This window comes from Pelobates fuscus, chromosome 7 (genome assembly GCF_036172605.1).
Source record: "Pelobates fuscus isolate aPelFus1 chromosome 7, aPelFus1.pri, whole genome shotgun sequence".
NCBI classification, from domain to species: Eukaryota; Metazoa; Chordata; class Amphibia; order Anura; family Pelobatidae; genus Pelobates; species Pelobates fuscus.
The window spans coordinates 32860041-32878456 of record NC_086323.1 but is presented as its reverse complement, the minus strand read 5'-3'; the positions used below and the strand labels follow the sequence as shown (position 1 = coordinate 32878456).

The 18416-nt window shown below is 42.2% G+C and overlaps 1 protein-coding gene across 1 annotated transcript in view; it reads left to right on the top strand.

Annotated features, from left to right (window-relative positions):
- The window catches only part of WLS (Wnt ligand secretion mediator), a 46246-nt gene extending 31348 nt beyond the window's left edge, over positions 1-14898 (top strand). Inside the window, exons 10-12 of the mRNA XM_063427904.1 lie at positions 580-663; positions 1421-1574; positions 14415-14898. Coding sequence (XP_063283974.1) covers positions 580-663; positions 1421-1574; positions 14415-14515 — 339 coding nt within the window. The 3' untranslated portion in view covers positions 14516-14898. The remainder of the gene's footprint in view (positions 1-579; positions 664-1420; positions 1575-14414) is intronic.
- Positions 14899-18416: the final 3518 nt, after the last annotated feature.

The following is an 18416-nucleotide window of genomic DNA, read 5'->3' as shown; positions in this document are numbered from 1 at the left end:
CAACAATATACATGAGTTTAAAAAAAAACCAAAAAAAAAACACGCACACCATTTAAAAAAAAAAAAGCCCTAACTTTTGGTGAATGGAAACCCTATCTTTGAGTCTATCAATGATTGATTTGGAATAATTCACAAATTTTCTTTGAAAATCCCCTAATAGGTTTGTGAACCCTTTTCCTGAGATGCTCTGTTTACTTTTAAATGTTTATATAATAGATTAAGCAGTTCAGTGCTGGCAGATAAATTTTATCCCAGGAAGTCACAGATCTCCTGTAAGTATCATTCGGAACAGAACCATCGCACATTCCTGCCTGAATTGTATGTCGCCACCTGCTGGTCAATAGTGTTAATGCAACCAACCTGCTTGCCTAGTAAAAATGAGAAATGGGGAATAGTTGAACATCTTGTGACATTTTAAGTGTTGACAGCACTAAACAAATAAAGAACACGCATGTAAACCAGCAGGAATGGACCGTCTGGTCTAGACGATGTATCCTATTTTGCATGTTGTTACTTTGCATGTCGTTGAATAATTCTCATTTAATTCAATTTTTTTTTTTTTTTTTTTCTCCTGCGCAGGGTCTGATATTCCGGTTTAGATTTTTGATGATCATAACCTTGGCTTGTGCCGCTATCACAGTTATCTTTTTCATCACCACCCAGGTATGGCCATGTTGCATTGGGTCTTTGAACCTAGGTTCAGAGAGAGTTACAATATAACTCTAAAATACATTCCTCCCTCCTGTTTGCTTCCACTAAAGACAAACTTACTCTAGATAACCACAATGTACGTAGAACATCCAACTAAGGAGTAACCAGTTAACATTGTGTAGAACTGGTGAACTTCTAACATAAGCAGGGCTTTATGTGTACAGCAATGGTTTCTGGGAATTATAGGTCAATAATTGAAATTAAACTCCCAGAGACCTTAGACATGACCACATGTGCGATCGCAGCAACACGTTAAAAACTGCCGGATGGGGAGAGGGCAGAAAGGAGCACATATGGAGTGAATCTTTAACCTGAATATAAATCTTCATAAAAATGCTATAACTTACTGTAACGTGTGTGGTCTAAATGCTTAGAAATTATTTTTATATTTAAAAAAAAAAAAAAAATCCAGGGGCTCCCCTTATTGGCCCTCTGATACTGTCTGATGTTACCTCTGTTGGTCTAGTTACTAGTAATAATGTTAACTAGAAATGTTGGGCTTGGCAACCTTCCATCGTCTGTGATCACATCGCAAACTGCAGGGGATTAAAGCAGAGCTGGGTTACATCTATATTAAAAAAAAAAAAAAAAAAGTACATTTTATAAATAATACCTCAACAAAAATCTTTTTACATCTGCTGTGTTTATTGGAACGTTAAGGGTTATACATTTTTATTTATTTTTATTTTTTATTTTTTTTGTCCTGCAGATTTCAGAAGGAAATTGGAAATGGGGTGAAGTAACAATTGAACTGAACAGTGCCTTTTTCACTGGCGTGTACGGCATGTGGAATGTCTACGTGTTTGCCCTCATGTTCCTGTATGCGCCGTCGCACAAGAACTATGGAGAAGACCAGTCAAACGGTGAGAACTCCTGTTTGCACAGTTTATTTGTATACAACTGGAAATTGAAATTCTATGGTTGCTCTATACCGGTTACGAAGTAGCAAATAATATCCCCAATTTTCTCAAAGTCCAATAAATTCCACTGAGTAAAGGGCCGTAACCCACACAAGAGAAACCAATACAGGGAAGACATTCACAGCAGTTTGTGACACACATTCCTTCCTGTTTTTAATATAGTGTATTTACCCAAGGGAATCTGCCATAATATTGTCCTTGATAACTAAATTAGAGTTTAGCAAATTTTAACTATCAATAATAATGTATTTTTTCTCTACTAGCTAATGGTTGGACATCTCTGGAACCAAATATGTGAAGTAGTTTTTATTGAAACCTTTTACGGCTAATCTTTTGGTTTGAAGAAGATTTGAAACAGAACAGTAACATAAAGGAACATGCGTCACTTGGCAAGTTATGTGAGGAGTTTCTTCAGCCTCACCATCCATTGACCCCTGCCTTCCTTCTTCTCAATTCTTCTCATTCTTAGACCAGTACACTAATGACAGGAACAGGAGAGCGATCGGACATAGGATCCTGCTCTGCATGATCACTTTGATCAGATTACCTTCTCCCAACTATATATCCATCTCCTCCCCTGCAGTCCTACAATGTGTCACCGGTGGCCTTTCTTCCATCTCTTATTGGATGTCCTCACGCTTTCTTAAACGCAATCTCTCTAAAACAAAGCTTCTTATTTTTTCTCCTCGTAATACTATTATGAATTTTATGATATCATAATAATAATGCTTCTCTCCCTCTCCATGCAACTTTATGGTACCCGAATCAGTCCGTACTTGCAGCCTTCGTGTTCTCTTTAATTCTGGTCTCACCCTTGCGTCCAATCTGTTGCTAAAAACCTATCAATTCAGCCTAAAAACATTTCCTGTGTACACCCCTTTCTCACGCAAGATGCTGCCAAGGAGCTTGTTCATGCTCTGGTAATCTCTCGCATGGATTACTGTAATTCTCTCCTAATTGGTCTCCCCAAAAGCCGAACTGCCTCGCTATAATACGTAATGAATGCTGCTGCCAGGCTGATCTTTCTCGCCCGTTCCTCCCATACCTTGCTCCTCTGGCGATCCTTACACTGGCTTCCTGTATCCTATAGGTATCATTTAGAAATACTAACCATTATCTAAAAAGCTTTAAACACTTCTAACCCCTGTTATATTTCTTCACAAATTTTGTAGGTACGCCTCTTTGTGGTCTCTGCTATGCTGGTGACATTCACCCGGTCCGCTGCTTGCACCCTTACTGCTAACACGCGCTTGCAGAACTTCTCGCGGGCAGCTGCTTTAATTTGGAACAGCCTGCCTATCGCCATCAGACTCTCCACTAGTCTTCAATCTTTTAACAAGTCCCTCAAAACCATCTCTTCATAACTTCATATCACATACCTGTCTCTTGCCAAATACACTCACACCTCACAAATGATAAACAAAACAATGGCACAATCTTGCACTTCTAGATTCACAGACCATAATTTCACACGTACAGACACCAGCATTATTAAGGGAAGTAAAGGAAAGCTTCCGCTCAATCTGTTAGATCTGTATGAATCGAGAAATAATTCCGTACCGGATTAGACTTGATTATTGGAATCAAATATACACAAATCAATAACTAGACTGACCCCATTTTTATGCTGGGTATTTAGGGCTAGTCGGACCTTCTAAATACAGACTTACAAGAAAACTGAAAAGATAAACTACTGAAATACAATACTTTGTGGTCCAGGCAGTGATTTTCAAACTTAAACACTCCGACACCATAACCACTAATAACCCGCTCCTTTTGTTAACGTGAACAAATTGTTTTTGTTTTTTGTCATTTAAAACCATTTGATATCTTACCATATTTCACTTAGCACTGCTTCCCCTCCTCTACTGTCTCCTGAGAGCCAGAAGTTTCTCAGCAGCCATTGCAGGAGAGTAAATGGAAGTTTGTGCTACAGAAATGTCAGCACTCAGGAGATAGATAGCAGTGGCTTCTGCCAGTTCCCAGGTAAGAGGTCAAACCAATTTATAAAAATACAACTACTTGACGTATTAGAATAGTGGGTACTAAGGGACACCTGGTACCATAGCCACTACAGGGAGTTGTTGTGGTTATGGTGCCTGCAGTGCTGCTTTAATTTGCCTATTATAATTTCTATAGCTCCAACATATTCCGCAGCACTTAAATCTTAATAGAAAGGAGATATAAAGATGGTCCTATTCAAACAAGCTTACAATCTGATGATTTGAGTTAGGGGGGTTCTATCATTGGGTGTTTTGCACAAGGACACTTACTGGTATGGGGGTCCCACTGAGATTCAAACTTAGTTTGCGTCAATGACTTTTGTTGTAGAACAATACCATATTTGACAAATGTTGCTACTCCCTTGATAATTCCATACAGCTCAAGTTCATAATTCTCCTTACAGAAAACTATAGATTCTCTATGCACTTCAATAGCTAATCAAAATGTTAAATTTTATTTTTTATTATTAAATCAAACAATATTTCTGTTTGGTACACCCCCGCAGCAATTTTCACTTTACTTACTAACCCTGTTTCTCTAATCTTCCACTTGCTTGGTGGCTGTTGCAAGCTAATTTTGTAGAGAACTAAAAGTATCTAGATCCGAGGACCATTCTAAGGACCAACAGTGCTTTTTAGCAGATGTCAGACTATTTTATTTAGTATGCTATCGAAAATGTACACTTCTGCCATGTTTGTTAATCAGGTTGGATCACCTTTTGTTGTTGAACTTGCCGAAGCTAAAGCAGCACTCTGAAGTTATGGTGCCAGGAGATCCCTGGTGCTGGCTTAACTTCTAGGATTAAACCATCAGTGGAAAAATTAAACCACAAAGGGTTCTGTCCAGCGCCAACCAGCTCTGCCTCTGAGGTTCCCAGCCTATCAGTAGGTCCCTATTCACAAAATGGAGTGCGAAAAAAAATATGTACTCTTATCAGTGGCACCTGAATGGTGACTCTGGAGCAGAGTAGCTGTCTGATTTTTGCCAAAATTCAAAGCCTGGACACCAGCACTGATCTTTTTAAGATTTGTCTGTCATAAAAATAAAGTACAACCAAATTCTCTTAACACTATATTTTGTAAACAAGCTTTTAACTCTTGATATCCAGAGCGAGATATCAATATCTTGAGGGAGAAAGCATTACTCGTTTTTATACATACATTTTTGCATAACTAGATATAATTGTAACTATGCTATTGGTAATAAAACAAAAAGCCTAAATAGTCTTGTGCTATATCCACAAAACAGCCGCTCAAAACAATCCTCTGCTGATGCAGCTACCCTCTAGTGGTACAGAAATCTTACACGCCCTTTGCCAAATTTCGTATTTTTGGGTTTTTGTTTTGTAATAACCGCAGCAATTAAAGTAAATTAAATCTGTAAATATTAATGTAATAACACAGTATGTATTCACTATACCGTGTATGGAAAATAAATTCTATTTTTTGTTAAAAGACAATAAAATTTGATTAAAAAAAATAAAAGTTGCCTAATACTAATGATGTACATAAAACAAAAACTGATGGTCCAGTAAAAAACGCATATATCAAAACTATGGCATCATCTTAATACCTCAAAGGAAGTGAAATGGGTTCACTGGGTGACAGGTTGCATGATAACCTCTTTCTAGGACAAAGTCCAAACGATGTATTAACAGGAACACGCTTGGGAGGTGGCTGGGTAGAGTATGCTAGCTTTATGATAGAAGCAGACTCACCTGGCCCTAGAAGATACAGCTCCAGTGATTCTAACTCGGCCACCAGGTGTTGCGGTTTGGTTGGCTTTCAGTTGGTGGGGATATTAAGTGCTGGTGCAGTCAAGGAGTATGTTTATTGGTCACCCAGCGAGTATTTACAGAAGTAGCATGGAGTGCTTGTGTTCTGAATAAATAGCAACAGTGAAGGACTACAGGAAGTAAAGACCAACATATATCGTTCAATGGACTACTTGAGGGCAAAGGAAGAAGACCCTTGATGTACAGCTTCAAATGGTTCTGATCTCCATGGCTACTAAACAAACACCAATGGAGAGAAGTAGTCAAAATCACCAACGGCAACAGGATTTGAATATAACATACACGTATAATATAATTCAAGTCATGTACAAGTATATCATGAGGCAGCAAAATAATGCAAAATAAACATTTGTAAATAAAAATGAATATCAAAACAAATCACATCAATCAACATACAAAACGTTTCACCAATTTATACAAACCAATGAATGATGACACAATGTAAACAAAAACAACGCAATTTAATATGACCAAAACTGCATACAAACCAAAGGACTATGGCCAAACGTAATTCCTATAATAATCTTCCATAAAGGACATCCACTCTCCTATGAGCATATGTACAAAAGTATAAAAGCCAATGAAACATGACCATTACATACAATGGAAATAAAATACCGGGGATGAACAAATTAATACATTTTATTGAATAGAATAAATTAAAAAGCAATATTTATTTATTTTTAAAAAAATAAGTTTTGCTCTCACTATGCATAAAATACATAACCAGTGCACTGGACTCCATACAGGACTTGCATGCCATATGTCAAATGGATTAAAATCGACCTTTGTTTAAAAAAAAAAAAAAAAATTTGTCCATAATGTGCGGGTGCATGGGCCGTGCAAGGAACCTTCTCCACCTCTTTTTGAAAATCGACAATTTTATTTATAAGGATAATACTAATTTTGTGTGTAGTGTATCTTTGTTGTAAAAAGTTAGGTGAACGTGTCTAATTCGTAGATGGTGGAGTGATGGTGAAAGGGTTAACATTCACAATTTATCTGCACTAGACCAGAAATAATGATAAGCATTTGTTGTAACACCACCCACGCATAATTATATGAATTTAAATGTTAATATTTTAGAACACCACAACCACCACCAAGACAATAAATGGAGTTCCTTTGTCTCCCATTACACTAAAACCCCCCACAAAATGTGATACAATAGCTACATGACTTCAAATGACTAATAAATTGCTCTAATGCGGTAATGTGAGTCTTTACTAGACAAAGACAGAACTTAATAAAGGAATATTTATTATGAACAAAACCGTCACCGCGCATATAAGAACCAATGACAAATTATTTACACCAGCAACAAGTAAAAAAAATAAATAGGCTAAATTCACATAACTTCATACTCTTTTTGTAGGCTTTGCTTTCACCGTTCTGAATATGCACAAACGGAGGCATGATTATTAATCTGTGAGTTATTAGTAATGTTTCTTTTAGATATCACACTGGAAGACCATCGTCTCCTGACTGTTAATGGTCACTTAGTATATGAAAAGAATCCACTGTTTGTGAGGGGATAGAGGAACATGGTAGATTATCCAGTTAGTTCACATTGAAGCTAGATTTGGAGGCAACTCATGTGTAACATTTCATTACTGGCCGGGGAGCTCATGTTGGAGTCACCGCTTCAAAAAAAATGGAATTCATGTTCTAAACCTGACATCGATCACAATCCTATACAATCAAATAAACCACTCTAATGCTGAAATTGGCCATATCCCTTCTACTAGGTAGCCCAAAAATGTATGCACTACACAAATCCAGGTAAATAGCAATATTCAATTGTGTAACAATTAATTATGTACACTTGATGTGACAGTGTGTTTGTGTTTTTTTATTTTTTTATGTTTTAAATTCTTTATTTTTTCATGCATATAGGCTTAACAGACATGCTTGTGGTACCCCAAAGGCAGGGCCGGACTGGGAATTAAAAGCAGCCCTGGAAAAAAAATATTTACCAGCCCCATAATGCGTTGCGCCAGCATAGTGTGCAGATACAGAGTTAGAAAATATAACAAAATTAAAAATTATTACTCCAACGTGGAAAAAAGCACATATAAGCTTTAAAAAAGTGCAGATTTATTTTAAGCAGACGTGCCTTTGCATGTAATCAATGTTTCAGTCCAACTACCATGACATATTAAGGAAAGCTTGGTAATGGGACTGAAATGGTGAATGTATGTAGGGCACAACTGTAAAAAATTACGTTATCTTGTTTATTTTGAAGTCCTGTGGGTGCGCTCTTCACTTTAAATATGTTATTGTGCTGGAGTGTGCACCTAGCAACAAGATTGGGCCAAAATCTGCTTATTACATATAGTACATATCAATGACATGTCTCTGTGTATTATGCATATATAAATCTACATGAATATATGTGTAAATATTAAAGGCATAATTATTTATATATATATATATATATATATCTCTTGTGTCTCTTTCTCTCTCGTGTCTCTCTCTCTCTTGTCTCTCTCTTGTCTCTCTTTCTCTTGTGTCTCTTTCTCTCTCTCTCTTGTCTCTCTCTTCTGTCTCTCTCTCTCTTGTGTCTCTCTCTCTTCTGTCTCTCTCTTTATCTTGTGTCTTTCTCTCTTGTGTTTCTCTCTGTCTCTCTCTTTCTCTCTGTCTCTCTCTTTCTCTCTTGTGTCTCTCCTGTCTCTCTCTTGTGTCTCTCCTGTTTCTCTCTTGTGTCTCTCTCTTTCTCTCTTGTGTCTCTCTCTTTCTCTCTTGTGTCTCTCTATTTCTCTCTTTCTCTCTTGTGTCTTTCTTTTTCTCTCTCTTTCTCTCTTGTGTCTCTCTCCTCTTTCTCTCTTGTGTCTCTCTCTTCTCTTTCTCTCTTGTGTCTCTCTCTTCTCTTTCTCTCTTGTGTCTCTCTCTTCTTCTCTTTCTCTCTTGTGTCTCTCTCTTCTTCTCTTTCTCTCTTGTGTCTCTCTCTTTCTCTCGTGTCTCTCTCTCTCTCCCCTCCCTCCCCCCCCATTTACCTGAGAGGAGTCAGGGGGCCGGCCGCTTTCCACGCTGGAGCTGCCGCAGCCTCGCCGGTCCGGCGGCACTTCTAATGCTGGGGACGGAAGGAGGAGGAGGAGGAGGAGGGAGGAGCATGTTTCTGTACCATGCTCCCTCGCGGTTCCCACAATTCACAGCACAGGAACTGCGAGGGAGCATGGTACAGACACATGCTCCTCCCTCCTCCTCCTTCCGTCCCCAGCATTCGAAGTGCCGCCGGACCGGCGAGGCTGCGGCAGCTCCAGCGTGGAAAGCGGCCGCCCCCCTCAGTGTGCCACCGGACCGGCCATCCGGTGGCACATACCTCTGCAGCCCCCAGGTGCCGCGGCCCACCGGGAAATTTCCCGGTATCCCGGTGGGCCAGTCCAGCCCTGCCCAAAGGCATTCCACTCGCTTATCAATGACATTTGTTACAGTGGGGTATACAGAGACGCGTGCACGTTTTATATTTAGAGCGAGAATGATTAGTGATAAGACGTGTATAGTAGGTGCATTAGGCATAACATTGCAAAATGATTGCAAAATATGTGTTAATCGTCTGTACCTATCTAAGATATGCAGTACAAGACCTGAGCTATCGTTATTGCAGTTAGACTGTGAGGTCACATGTCATGTCTATTTAGCAGGCTGGTTATTTGGGTGTATGCCTACATAGCATTGTAAAAATACTAAAGATAGAAGTAAATGTTAAAAGATATGCTTGACATTATTTTATAGCATCACAGGCTAGACTATATTTGCGTGTAACCATGCTAGTTGTACTTAAGTGTATAGGTGTGCAGGCAAGTTTTGATAGCGAGCAGCCAGAGGCTTTACTCACAGCTCAGTCCCGGAGCCCCGGTCAGCCTATGCCAGCCAGGGGTACAGCACAGTCCCACCTCAAGCAGTCACCCTGCGTGATGGAGCCATTAATTGCGGGCAAGTAGGTCGATGCTTTGTTCGTTTTTGGGGTTCCTTTCCTCCGGCTGCTGCTGTGCCCTTGTGTGCACTCTCCTGAGTGACCTCCATGGTGCCACTTTGCGTCTGGGTGAGGAACGGTGTTGGAACTGCTGCCATGTTGGGAGATCTCCCTCGTTGACGTGCCGCATCATTACGGCCTCAGGTTTTGCCCGGTCCCAGATTATCATGTCCATGAGCCGCTTTCGCTGACTTTGGTGGAAGGTTGCGGAATCTCGGGCGGCGGCGGTGCATTCTGACGCGTGGGCTGTGGGTGGGCTTTCTGGGTCTTCCGCTCAGGAGTGAGGGTTCAGGCATTTCTGGTGGCTTTTGTTGATTCTCCCAGGTGCTCCAGTACCGCTGGCATATAGCATAGAATCTTTGTTGGAATTCTGCTTCCCAGGTTTGTGTAGTGTTGCCGGCGGCCGTTTTGGGGGGGGACTGCGTGTAGGCGCCTTTCACTAGTGTTGCCCAGGAGTTTTCTGGGGGTTCGTTCTCGCTTGTTGGAGGCCGGGATGGCCCAAAACATCTAAACAATAATCATGATAGACCTAAACCAGTAATCATCAGATTAGAATGGCTTCCTTATAAAGGAAGTTGGATAAAGGCTTCTAGAAGCACCACAACCCTAAACCACCAGGACTCTAAAGTCTTAATCGTCCAGGACTACTTAACCGCTGTAACCAACAAACACCATTTGCAATAAGGCTCTTGGAGAAGAAAATCAAATTCATGATACTCTTACCTGACTTGCTAAGACCATACCTACCTGCTAGAATTCCCACAAGCAGCTAAGGCCAAAATCTGAGAACTTGATCTCCCCTTAAATTTAGGCACAACCCTGAACAACCTTTTGTAGACACAGTTGAAATGTCACGTTTACGTGCTTTTTTATTTCTTTTTCTCCCCTCATACAAGCTTTCTAGGTTTTGGCAGATGCCACAAACGTTACACCCCCAGCATTGGTCCTTCTTTTTGGATTAAGTGGTTATTCTTTGTTACTGTGCTTTTTTGTTTTTTTTGCATTATTATTATTATTATTGCTATATAGGACTAGTTTATTTGCTTGGGTTGCCCTTCATCCTCATGACTCTTCTATGAAATATAGGAAGGGTCCCTTCCAGCAGCTGGGATAGGGTGGGACCTCCTTTCTCTAAATATCTTCAACCACATTACCCCATTACCTTTTGTATTGACCCTGGATAGCTATCAGTCCAACACACCAACCCGCTTCCAATTAACAAACCCTTGTTTCTTGGAACATAGGCCGAGATACACACATTTTAAATGGAAAATAATATTAATACACTATACACCCTAGATTTTTCCTGACACCCATGGCCAGGTGGACTGGCCACTGTGTTACTGCCTCTTACCAGTCCAACTTTCATGGAGTAGATATACTCATCTTGCAACCATTCACTGACCCTGTGGGCCAATATTTAATCTTGATCGTACTCATTAGGTATTGGTAAATGTTTCTGCTCCGACTGTCTCAAATGCTCCATTTTATAGTAAATTGATGGAAACTTTGCTGATTCTATAATGACCACAAAGAGGTCTTGGGCAATGCAGTGGACCAGTGTGACTCCTCTCCATCACATGTAGCTGTCCACACGCACTTGCTATATCTGCTGACTTAACACGTCTATTTAACAGACGTATGGCAATTATGGAATCCTCGAGTTAACCGTTCACACGTCTCTCTCACTCCCAACACTGCAATACAGTTCGATTACTTTGTCCTTCCCCCTCATTGGAAAACCACACAACACCTACATTCCTATCTACTGCCAGAAAGGTCTAAATTGCATAACCTGATTCTGCTCCAACCATAGGACTAATGAAAGCAATACTTTTCCTTTTCATGCATGTTTTAAATGGACTGGATCGAATCCATATCACAAAAAATTAAAAGGCAAAAATGTTCCTTCAAACCTATAATGTTATTATTTATAATGCGATAAATTGTGCAGCATTGTAAAATACGTAGACTAATAGACGTATACATAGTATTTTCAACAAGGCCAGTTGAACGTACAGGAACAGAGGGTGCCGAGGCCCTACTCAAATGAGCTTTCATTCCATGGGTTCAATTCACTACAGATTAACACAAGGAAAACCTTTTTTATTTTTTTTATTTTACTTTTTAAATGCCCACTCGTACATACATAGGGTTACAAACGGGGGAAAAAAAGGTCAAAATAAGTTGAGCGGCTAAGATCTAAAACAAAAAAGATATTTGTGAGTCATAAAATCTGCAAATGGTGGAACTTTTTTCCATATCCTATTGGTTACATGCTAATTGAAGTTGGGGTATAACAGTATAAATGAATCCATATTAGTAAGATATGCCCCTAGAAAGAACCCATTCACTAACTGTTTAACTCTTACAGTATCCTGGTGGTTATACCTTGACCATGAACAGACTGCTCGGCCAGTAGAACGGAATGCCGAGCAGTCTGTTCAAACCACACACACACATAGATATTTAAACACCTGCAGGAAAGTTTTGAAGCTGTAATGAACCCCTTAGATCTTTGGCTCTGCAGTTCTCCATATTGTTACGTATATAATTCAAATGGTAATTTCATCCGCACCGCTGTCATGTGCCTGAAATCGCTCTCCTATACATTGAATACACCATATATCACAAAGATACTTTGTTATGGGCAAATGCAAATATTACAAGTTTTGGAATGAAATGTTGTATTTCTTAAACTGTGTACTTTGTCTTTAAGAGATTGCAAACTGACAAGGTGTTAGAAATGGAACATATTGTTTTTCATGCATGTTTCTTTAAGCAATAACCTCAGTGCATAATATGTTTGCGCCATTTTGTCCCAGACGAATTACAATAACAATAATGCATAAACAAGCTTCAAGGCTATGCTACGACTCTTTCAGTACACAATATACTGTGGTAACCCCAAGTTAATGGAACTTCCCCAAATCCGGGAATCTCCCACGACTGTGCACTTACGTCTTAGTATAAACAACAGATAAGCTATTCAGACTTTGGGAAGCCATCTTGAACTAAGTCAGGAAAATTTCCATGACGTATACACCCTTTAGTTATGGCCTTGTATTAAGGGAGGTCCTAAAATGAATAAAGTAAAAGAAGTGTTACTTTTTCATATATGAACTACGGTAACCCTAAAATGACGACACCTAAGGTATAAATAGGTGTACTTTTAAATGTTAAGACACAGAGGAGAGACTTGGATGCTGCTCCATCTTAAAATGACTGAGAGGCTGACATGATGACATGTTCAGAAGGGTATGTTAACCTATTAATGATATTTGTAAGCATTTAGTTTAATCTTATAAACTCTGCTATAATGGATTTTATATGTCCATATTTATATTTTTATATAATAACTATCTAAAAAGACAAAACTTTATTGCTTCCAAGACAATCCTTATTTTATATTGTATTCTCAATTATTTATATATGTTAAATAGAGGATCTCTTACACTAACTATATAAAATAATGGCTAAGATATCTGTATGGTTAGCCCTACTAAGTTCTATGCTTTGACATTATAGTGGTAAATAAGGGAACCAGCCGCGGTTACAACATGGTGTATTCAATGTACGATGTAAAAATCTACTCCCTTTTCCTCTGTTCGAGTGCCGCTTCATGGGTGTTGCTCTTCTAACACCCACCTCCTAGCTGTCATCCACTCCACCTGCGCTCCTTTTTTGATTTACCTTTGCACCTGCGCCGCAAACCCAAATTCAGAAACTTACTACATTATATAACTCATTCTGCTGCTTTATGTTATAATGTAGTTACATGACCCTAAACTGGCTGTCGCTGGAATCCCGATGCACCCTCCATCTTTCCAGCCTCGTGCTTAAGAGCTTATCTGGGAAGCTTTTTTTTCCCACCGTACCCGTGTAGAATGTTCTCCCCAGCCATTCCCACCTCCTATAACCTCCGATCCAGCACTTTAGTTAGCATACCGTTATACAAAAATAAAGTGTCGCGATCCTCATTTTCATACAGTGCACCGCAATTTTGGAATAATCTTATGGACACAATCAAAATCTTCATCCAATCAAAAGTCCTATAAAAGATCATTGTCAACATATCTTAATTCAGAATGCAGCTCTAATCATGATTTATTATATTTTCTTACCTGTTCTGTATTAAATTTGTGCATTTTATTACAATATTATTTTGTATATATTTTTTTTTTATTATATTGTAACAATGGAAAGTTGTGGACCCAGGACATACTTGAAAAGTAGAGAGAGAGGTGTGTGTGTGTGTGTGTGTGTGTGTTTTTTTTTTTTTTTTCACAAAATCATTCCACTAAAACACCAGTTAACATTTTATTAATTCCTGTGCCAAGTGAACAAACCTGATAACCTATTAAACCACTATGTAATGCAGGTGCACTACTTGATGGCACTAAAGTTATGAATGGTGTTTCATCTCTATTTTCGTTATTATGTGGAGGACGCAGAGAGGAGGCAGTCTCTCTAAGCCGCACCCAATATAGCCCACTTGTAGAACTGCCAAGTGCTTGCCAACTGGATATGGTTAATCGCATGCTGGGCAGGTACACTCACACATTTGTCAGCTCTTTAATTGCTGAATTGCCGTTTATAATGTCGAGGAGGAAAGCGTGTGCGAGGGGAGTTCGGAGTTAGGAGTTTGTATTGTAACCAAATGTTTAAGCAACTAGTTCCCCATATCTTTTCACTAGTGCATTTGATTTTCTGTGACAATAAATCTGTTTTATGAAACAGGAAAAAATTGTTACTGATACAATAAATCTGCCTGCGGCTTTAATTCTGTGAGTGCCTGAAGATTTTTCCTGTTTTATTATACGTCTTTTGGATTTGATTGTCCTGCTTCGATGCACCCGGTTTTAAGTGGATTTGACTGCTGTTCCTTTTTCTCTGTTTAAATTATCTGTTTATGATGATGTCATTGTTTTTTTTGATTTTTGCACTTTTTTTTGTCTAAATTTGTTTGTTTTTTTCCCTCTATGTACTTGTTTAAAAAAAAAATTAGGAATGGGAAGCGCAGAAGAACTTCAATTAACGACCACAATCCCCAACATAGATGGACCGACTGAGGTTTATCGATTGGCAGGCAAAGAGTCACAAGAATAACTCTTGACTTGAATGGGACAAAAAGTAGACATTTTAACAGACTATGTATCAATGAAAAATTATATATGTAATAATATATCATTTTGAGTTCCCACTAAAAATGTTACATAAAATAGCCTTATTTACAATGTATTTATAGATTGATTTTTCTCAGTTAGGATTATCATTGAATTCATTTGTATTGTAGCTTTTTATATATAAGATTTGGTGAACAAGGTGTATTAGTGTTTTCTTTTTTGTTATATCTATACATTTTTCACACTAATGGTTAAAATACACATTTCTATTCATGTACAGTGTTATTTCTAGAATACGTTTTAAGTTACATGTTTCCACTTGTAAAAGCAATATCCAATAAGCAATAAAGATTTTTTTATTCTATTTTTTTTTTTAGTTTGTGCATTTTATTACTTATCAGATTGGGTGTTTTATTAAAGGGACACTCCAGGCACCCAGACCACTTCTGCTCATTGGAGTGGTCTGGGTGCCAACTCCCACTACCCTTAACCCTGCAAGTGTAATTATTGCAGTTTTTCATAAACTGCAATAATTACATTGCAAGTTTCTGGGGGCGTGGCCTGGAAGCCGAGGAAGATGGCAGCGTGATTCCTGAGCTCCCTTCCAGGCTCAGCTTTTTTCCTCGCCAACAGCACCTTACTGCCCTGACAATGGGCAAAACTCACAGGGCAGCACAAGCCACTAAGCCTGCCGACACTCCCAGGGGGAACAGCCACCATTCACTGCGGCAATACCTGATCACCCCGGCGGACCCGGACACGCAGGCATCCAGCGACTCTGCGGCCTCCGAAGGGTTTTTACCGCCATCCCCACACGGGGGGAGACCCTCACCGGGACCCCCGCAGCGGATGCCCCAGCTGCCCACCCTGGCTGGATGGATATACTGCGGAATCTGCCCATCAAGGATGACCTGAGAGCAGCGAACAATGAGCTCCGCACCTCCATCACGTCGGAGCTGCAGGCCATGAGAGAAGAATTTTGCGGACTACGCCAGAGGGTCTCTCAACTCGAAGCGGACTGCGACCACATGTCGTCGGCGCAGTCCGCAACCACAGAAACCCTGCAACTTAGCACTCAACAAATCCGGCAGATGGCTTACCACTTAGAGGATCTCGACAACCGGGGCAGGCGGCAGAACATTAGGGTCCGCGGCGTGCCGGAAGAAGTGGACGACAGCCCCAATCCAACACACCCTTATGGGCATATTCAACAGCCTCCTGGGCAGACCACCACAGGCCCCACTTGAAATGGTGAGAACCCACCAAGCTCTCCGACCGAAGGGACCGCCTGGGGGCATCCCCCGGGATATAATATGCTGCATTGCCAATTTTCAGCAAAAGGAAGAGATCCTCCGCAAAGCAAGAGAATTGAGCAAGGTGCTCTTGGAGGGCACAGAGATCCAGCTTTACCCGGACCTATCACCCACTACGCTGGCATACCGCAGGGCTTTGCGCCCTTTTACCAGGCAGCTGCAACCCAACAAAATCAAATACCGCTGGTGCTTCCCAAACGGACTCCAAGTGCACACTCCGAAAGGCCCTTTTGAAATCAGGGAGAAGATCGACATGGAGGCTCTTGCGAGGGAGCTACAAATAACACCTGCATCACTAACTTGGCCTGACCCTTTACTGCTCTATACGCCTACCCAGAGAACCGGGAGACAAGCCACCGGATCCCAGATACCAAGGACCACACGCCAGCAGGCAACAGGCCCACGTGGCCTATAAACTAACGCAATCTCCAAGCGGCACCTGTCCCTTGGACTTCGGGCCCAGCAACGGGGCGCCCACCCCCTCGGGTGCCACACAACCTCTACCGAGATGACCACAGCCCCGGCGCATTACCACAGACCTTCCGCCCCACACATGGAATTGAAGACACCACCGCCAGATCCTAAGCACAGGCCCCCTTGCCCAGCGGGGAACTGCGATTCCGGGGCGCTAACCCAAACTAACGACGAGATCAAGATTGCCCTGGAGACTACCCTGGTTTGCAGTTCACCCGCCACCGGTCCTGCCGAGTAGCCACGGACTTGCACTAGGTCACCCCAGGCCGCGGGGCCGGCCCGGACTGAAAGGAGCTAGGGCTCCAGGGGACTCTGTTTCGCTGTCTGAGAACCGCAAGTACCAATATGACACGGGCCTCGCGGCCTGGGGGCTTACCCACACCTGAAGCGGGACTGAGGGGAGGGCTAGGTTAGGGGAACATCCAGGCGGGAGCGGGGAGGGGGGGGGAATCCCTACTTATGTTGATACAATTGTGTTTAGGTGCCGGGGGCTGCGGGGCGGGCTGGGTTACCGAATCCCCCCCAGTAAACCCGTGATGACCTTTCCAGGAGCGGGCTGGGGGGATGGGGACCTGGCGCGCCCGGGCCGCCGAGAGGGAACGGGGAGGGAAGGAAGGGGAGGTGGGAAGCCTTTGGCGGGAACACTGTTTAAGGGGGGAACGCGGAGCCTTAGGAACGGGGGTCGCAGACCGGGCCGGGCAACCGCATCCTCCTATCAACCTGTGACGACCTACCCAGGAGCAGGTGGGGGTGCGGGGACCCGGCCCGCTCGGGCCTCCGGACGGTAACCGGAATACATTCACGATGGCCCTGAGAGGGCACCAGAGGTGGGGGGGCATTACAGGGAGGTCTACCTAGGCCTCATGGCATGGACCTCGGGAACGCAACGCTGGGCTGCCTAGGGGCTGGGCCTTTACGCTGTATAATCTAATCCATGTTTACTGTTATTGTGTTTTAATTACTTTTAATTACTGTTGATTACTGATGCCGAAATGTGCTTGCTCCACACACCTCAGGCGAGGACACGCATACTCATGATACCGCAACTAATAGAGCCACGAAGGAGACACATGGGAAACCGACTGAGTAGGACGGATAGGGCAGACAAGAGATCACAAGGTGACTCGCCCACGACATTCCGCACACAGCGGGACCACGACTTGCTTGGAGGCCTAGGCCTTCCTCCTATTCCCCCAAGGGACAGGCGCCACACTTAGGTGGGCGAGACACTAGGCCTTCTACTAGGCTCAGGTCTTAGGGACCGCCCAGACGCCCTCACTCTAGCGCCGCTGACGCGGCGGACCCCCTAATCCAACCCCTAATCCCTTAACCCGGACGTTATACAGACCCCCCTATTGACCGACGGACTGACGGTTTCTAGAGATGCACCGGTTTCTAGAGATGCACCGGGCAATCTTACGATCATATCCCTAAATGCGAGAGGCCTGAACAAGCCTGAACGCAGGGCAGCTGCTCTGCGGGACTTTCACTCGGCCAGTGCGTCCATATTGTACTTGCAAGAGACACATTTTAGAGAAGGGTCCAGACCCAAGCTACAGGATCACGATACACTACAGGGTATTTTAGCGACTACCACGGCGGTAAGGCGAGAGGTGCTGCAATACTCATACACAAAAGGGTACCCCTCCAGGAGACGGGTGTTCAAACGGATAGGGAAGGTAGATATGTGTTCCTGAAGGGGACAATCGCGGGCCAGACATACACGTTTGCCAATGTGTACGCCCCCAATCAGAGACACCACAGATTTTTTCTCACAGACCCTCCGCAAACTGGCGGCATTCATTGAGGGCGTACTAGTCCTAGGTGGAGACTTTAACCTGGCGCTAGACCCGAAATGGGACTCATCCACTGGCACTTCACATGTCCCGACCTAACACCTATCCACAATTAAAACTCTCCTCATTAAATACAAACTAGTGGATGGTTGGAGGGCCCTCCACCCAGACGAACGGGACTACACATTCTTTTCACACCCACACAACTCATATACTAGGATAGACTACTTCTTCCTTCAACACTATCACCTCCCACTGGTCCTACAGACAGAACATGGCACGGCAACGTGATCAGACCACG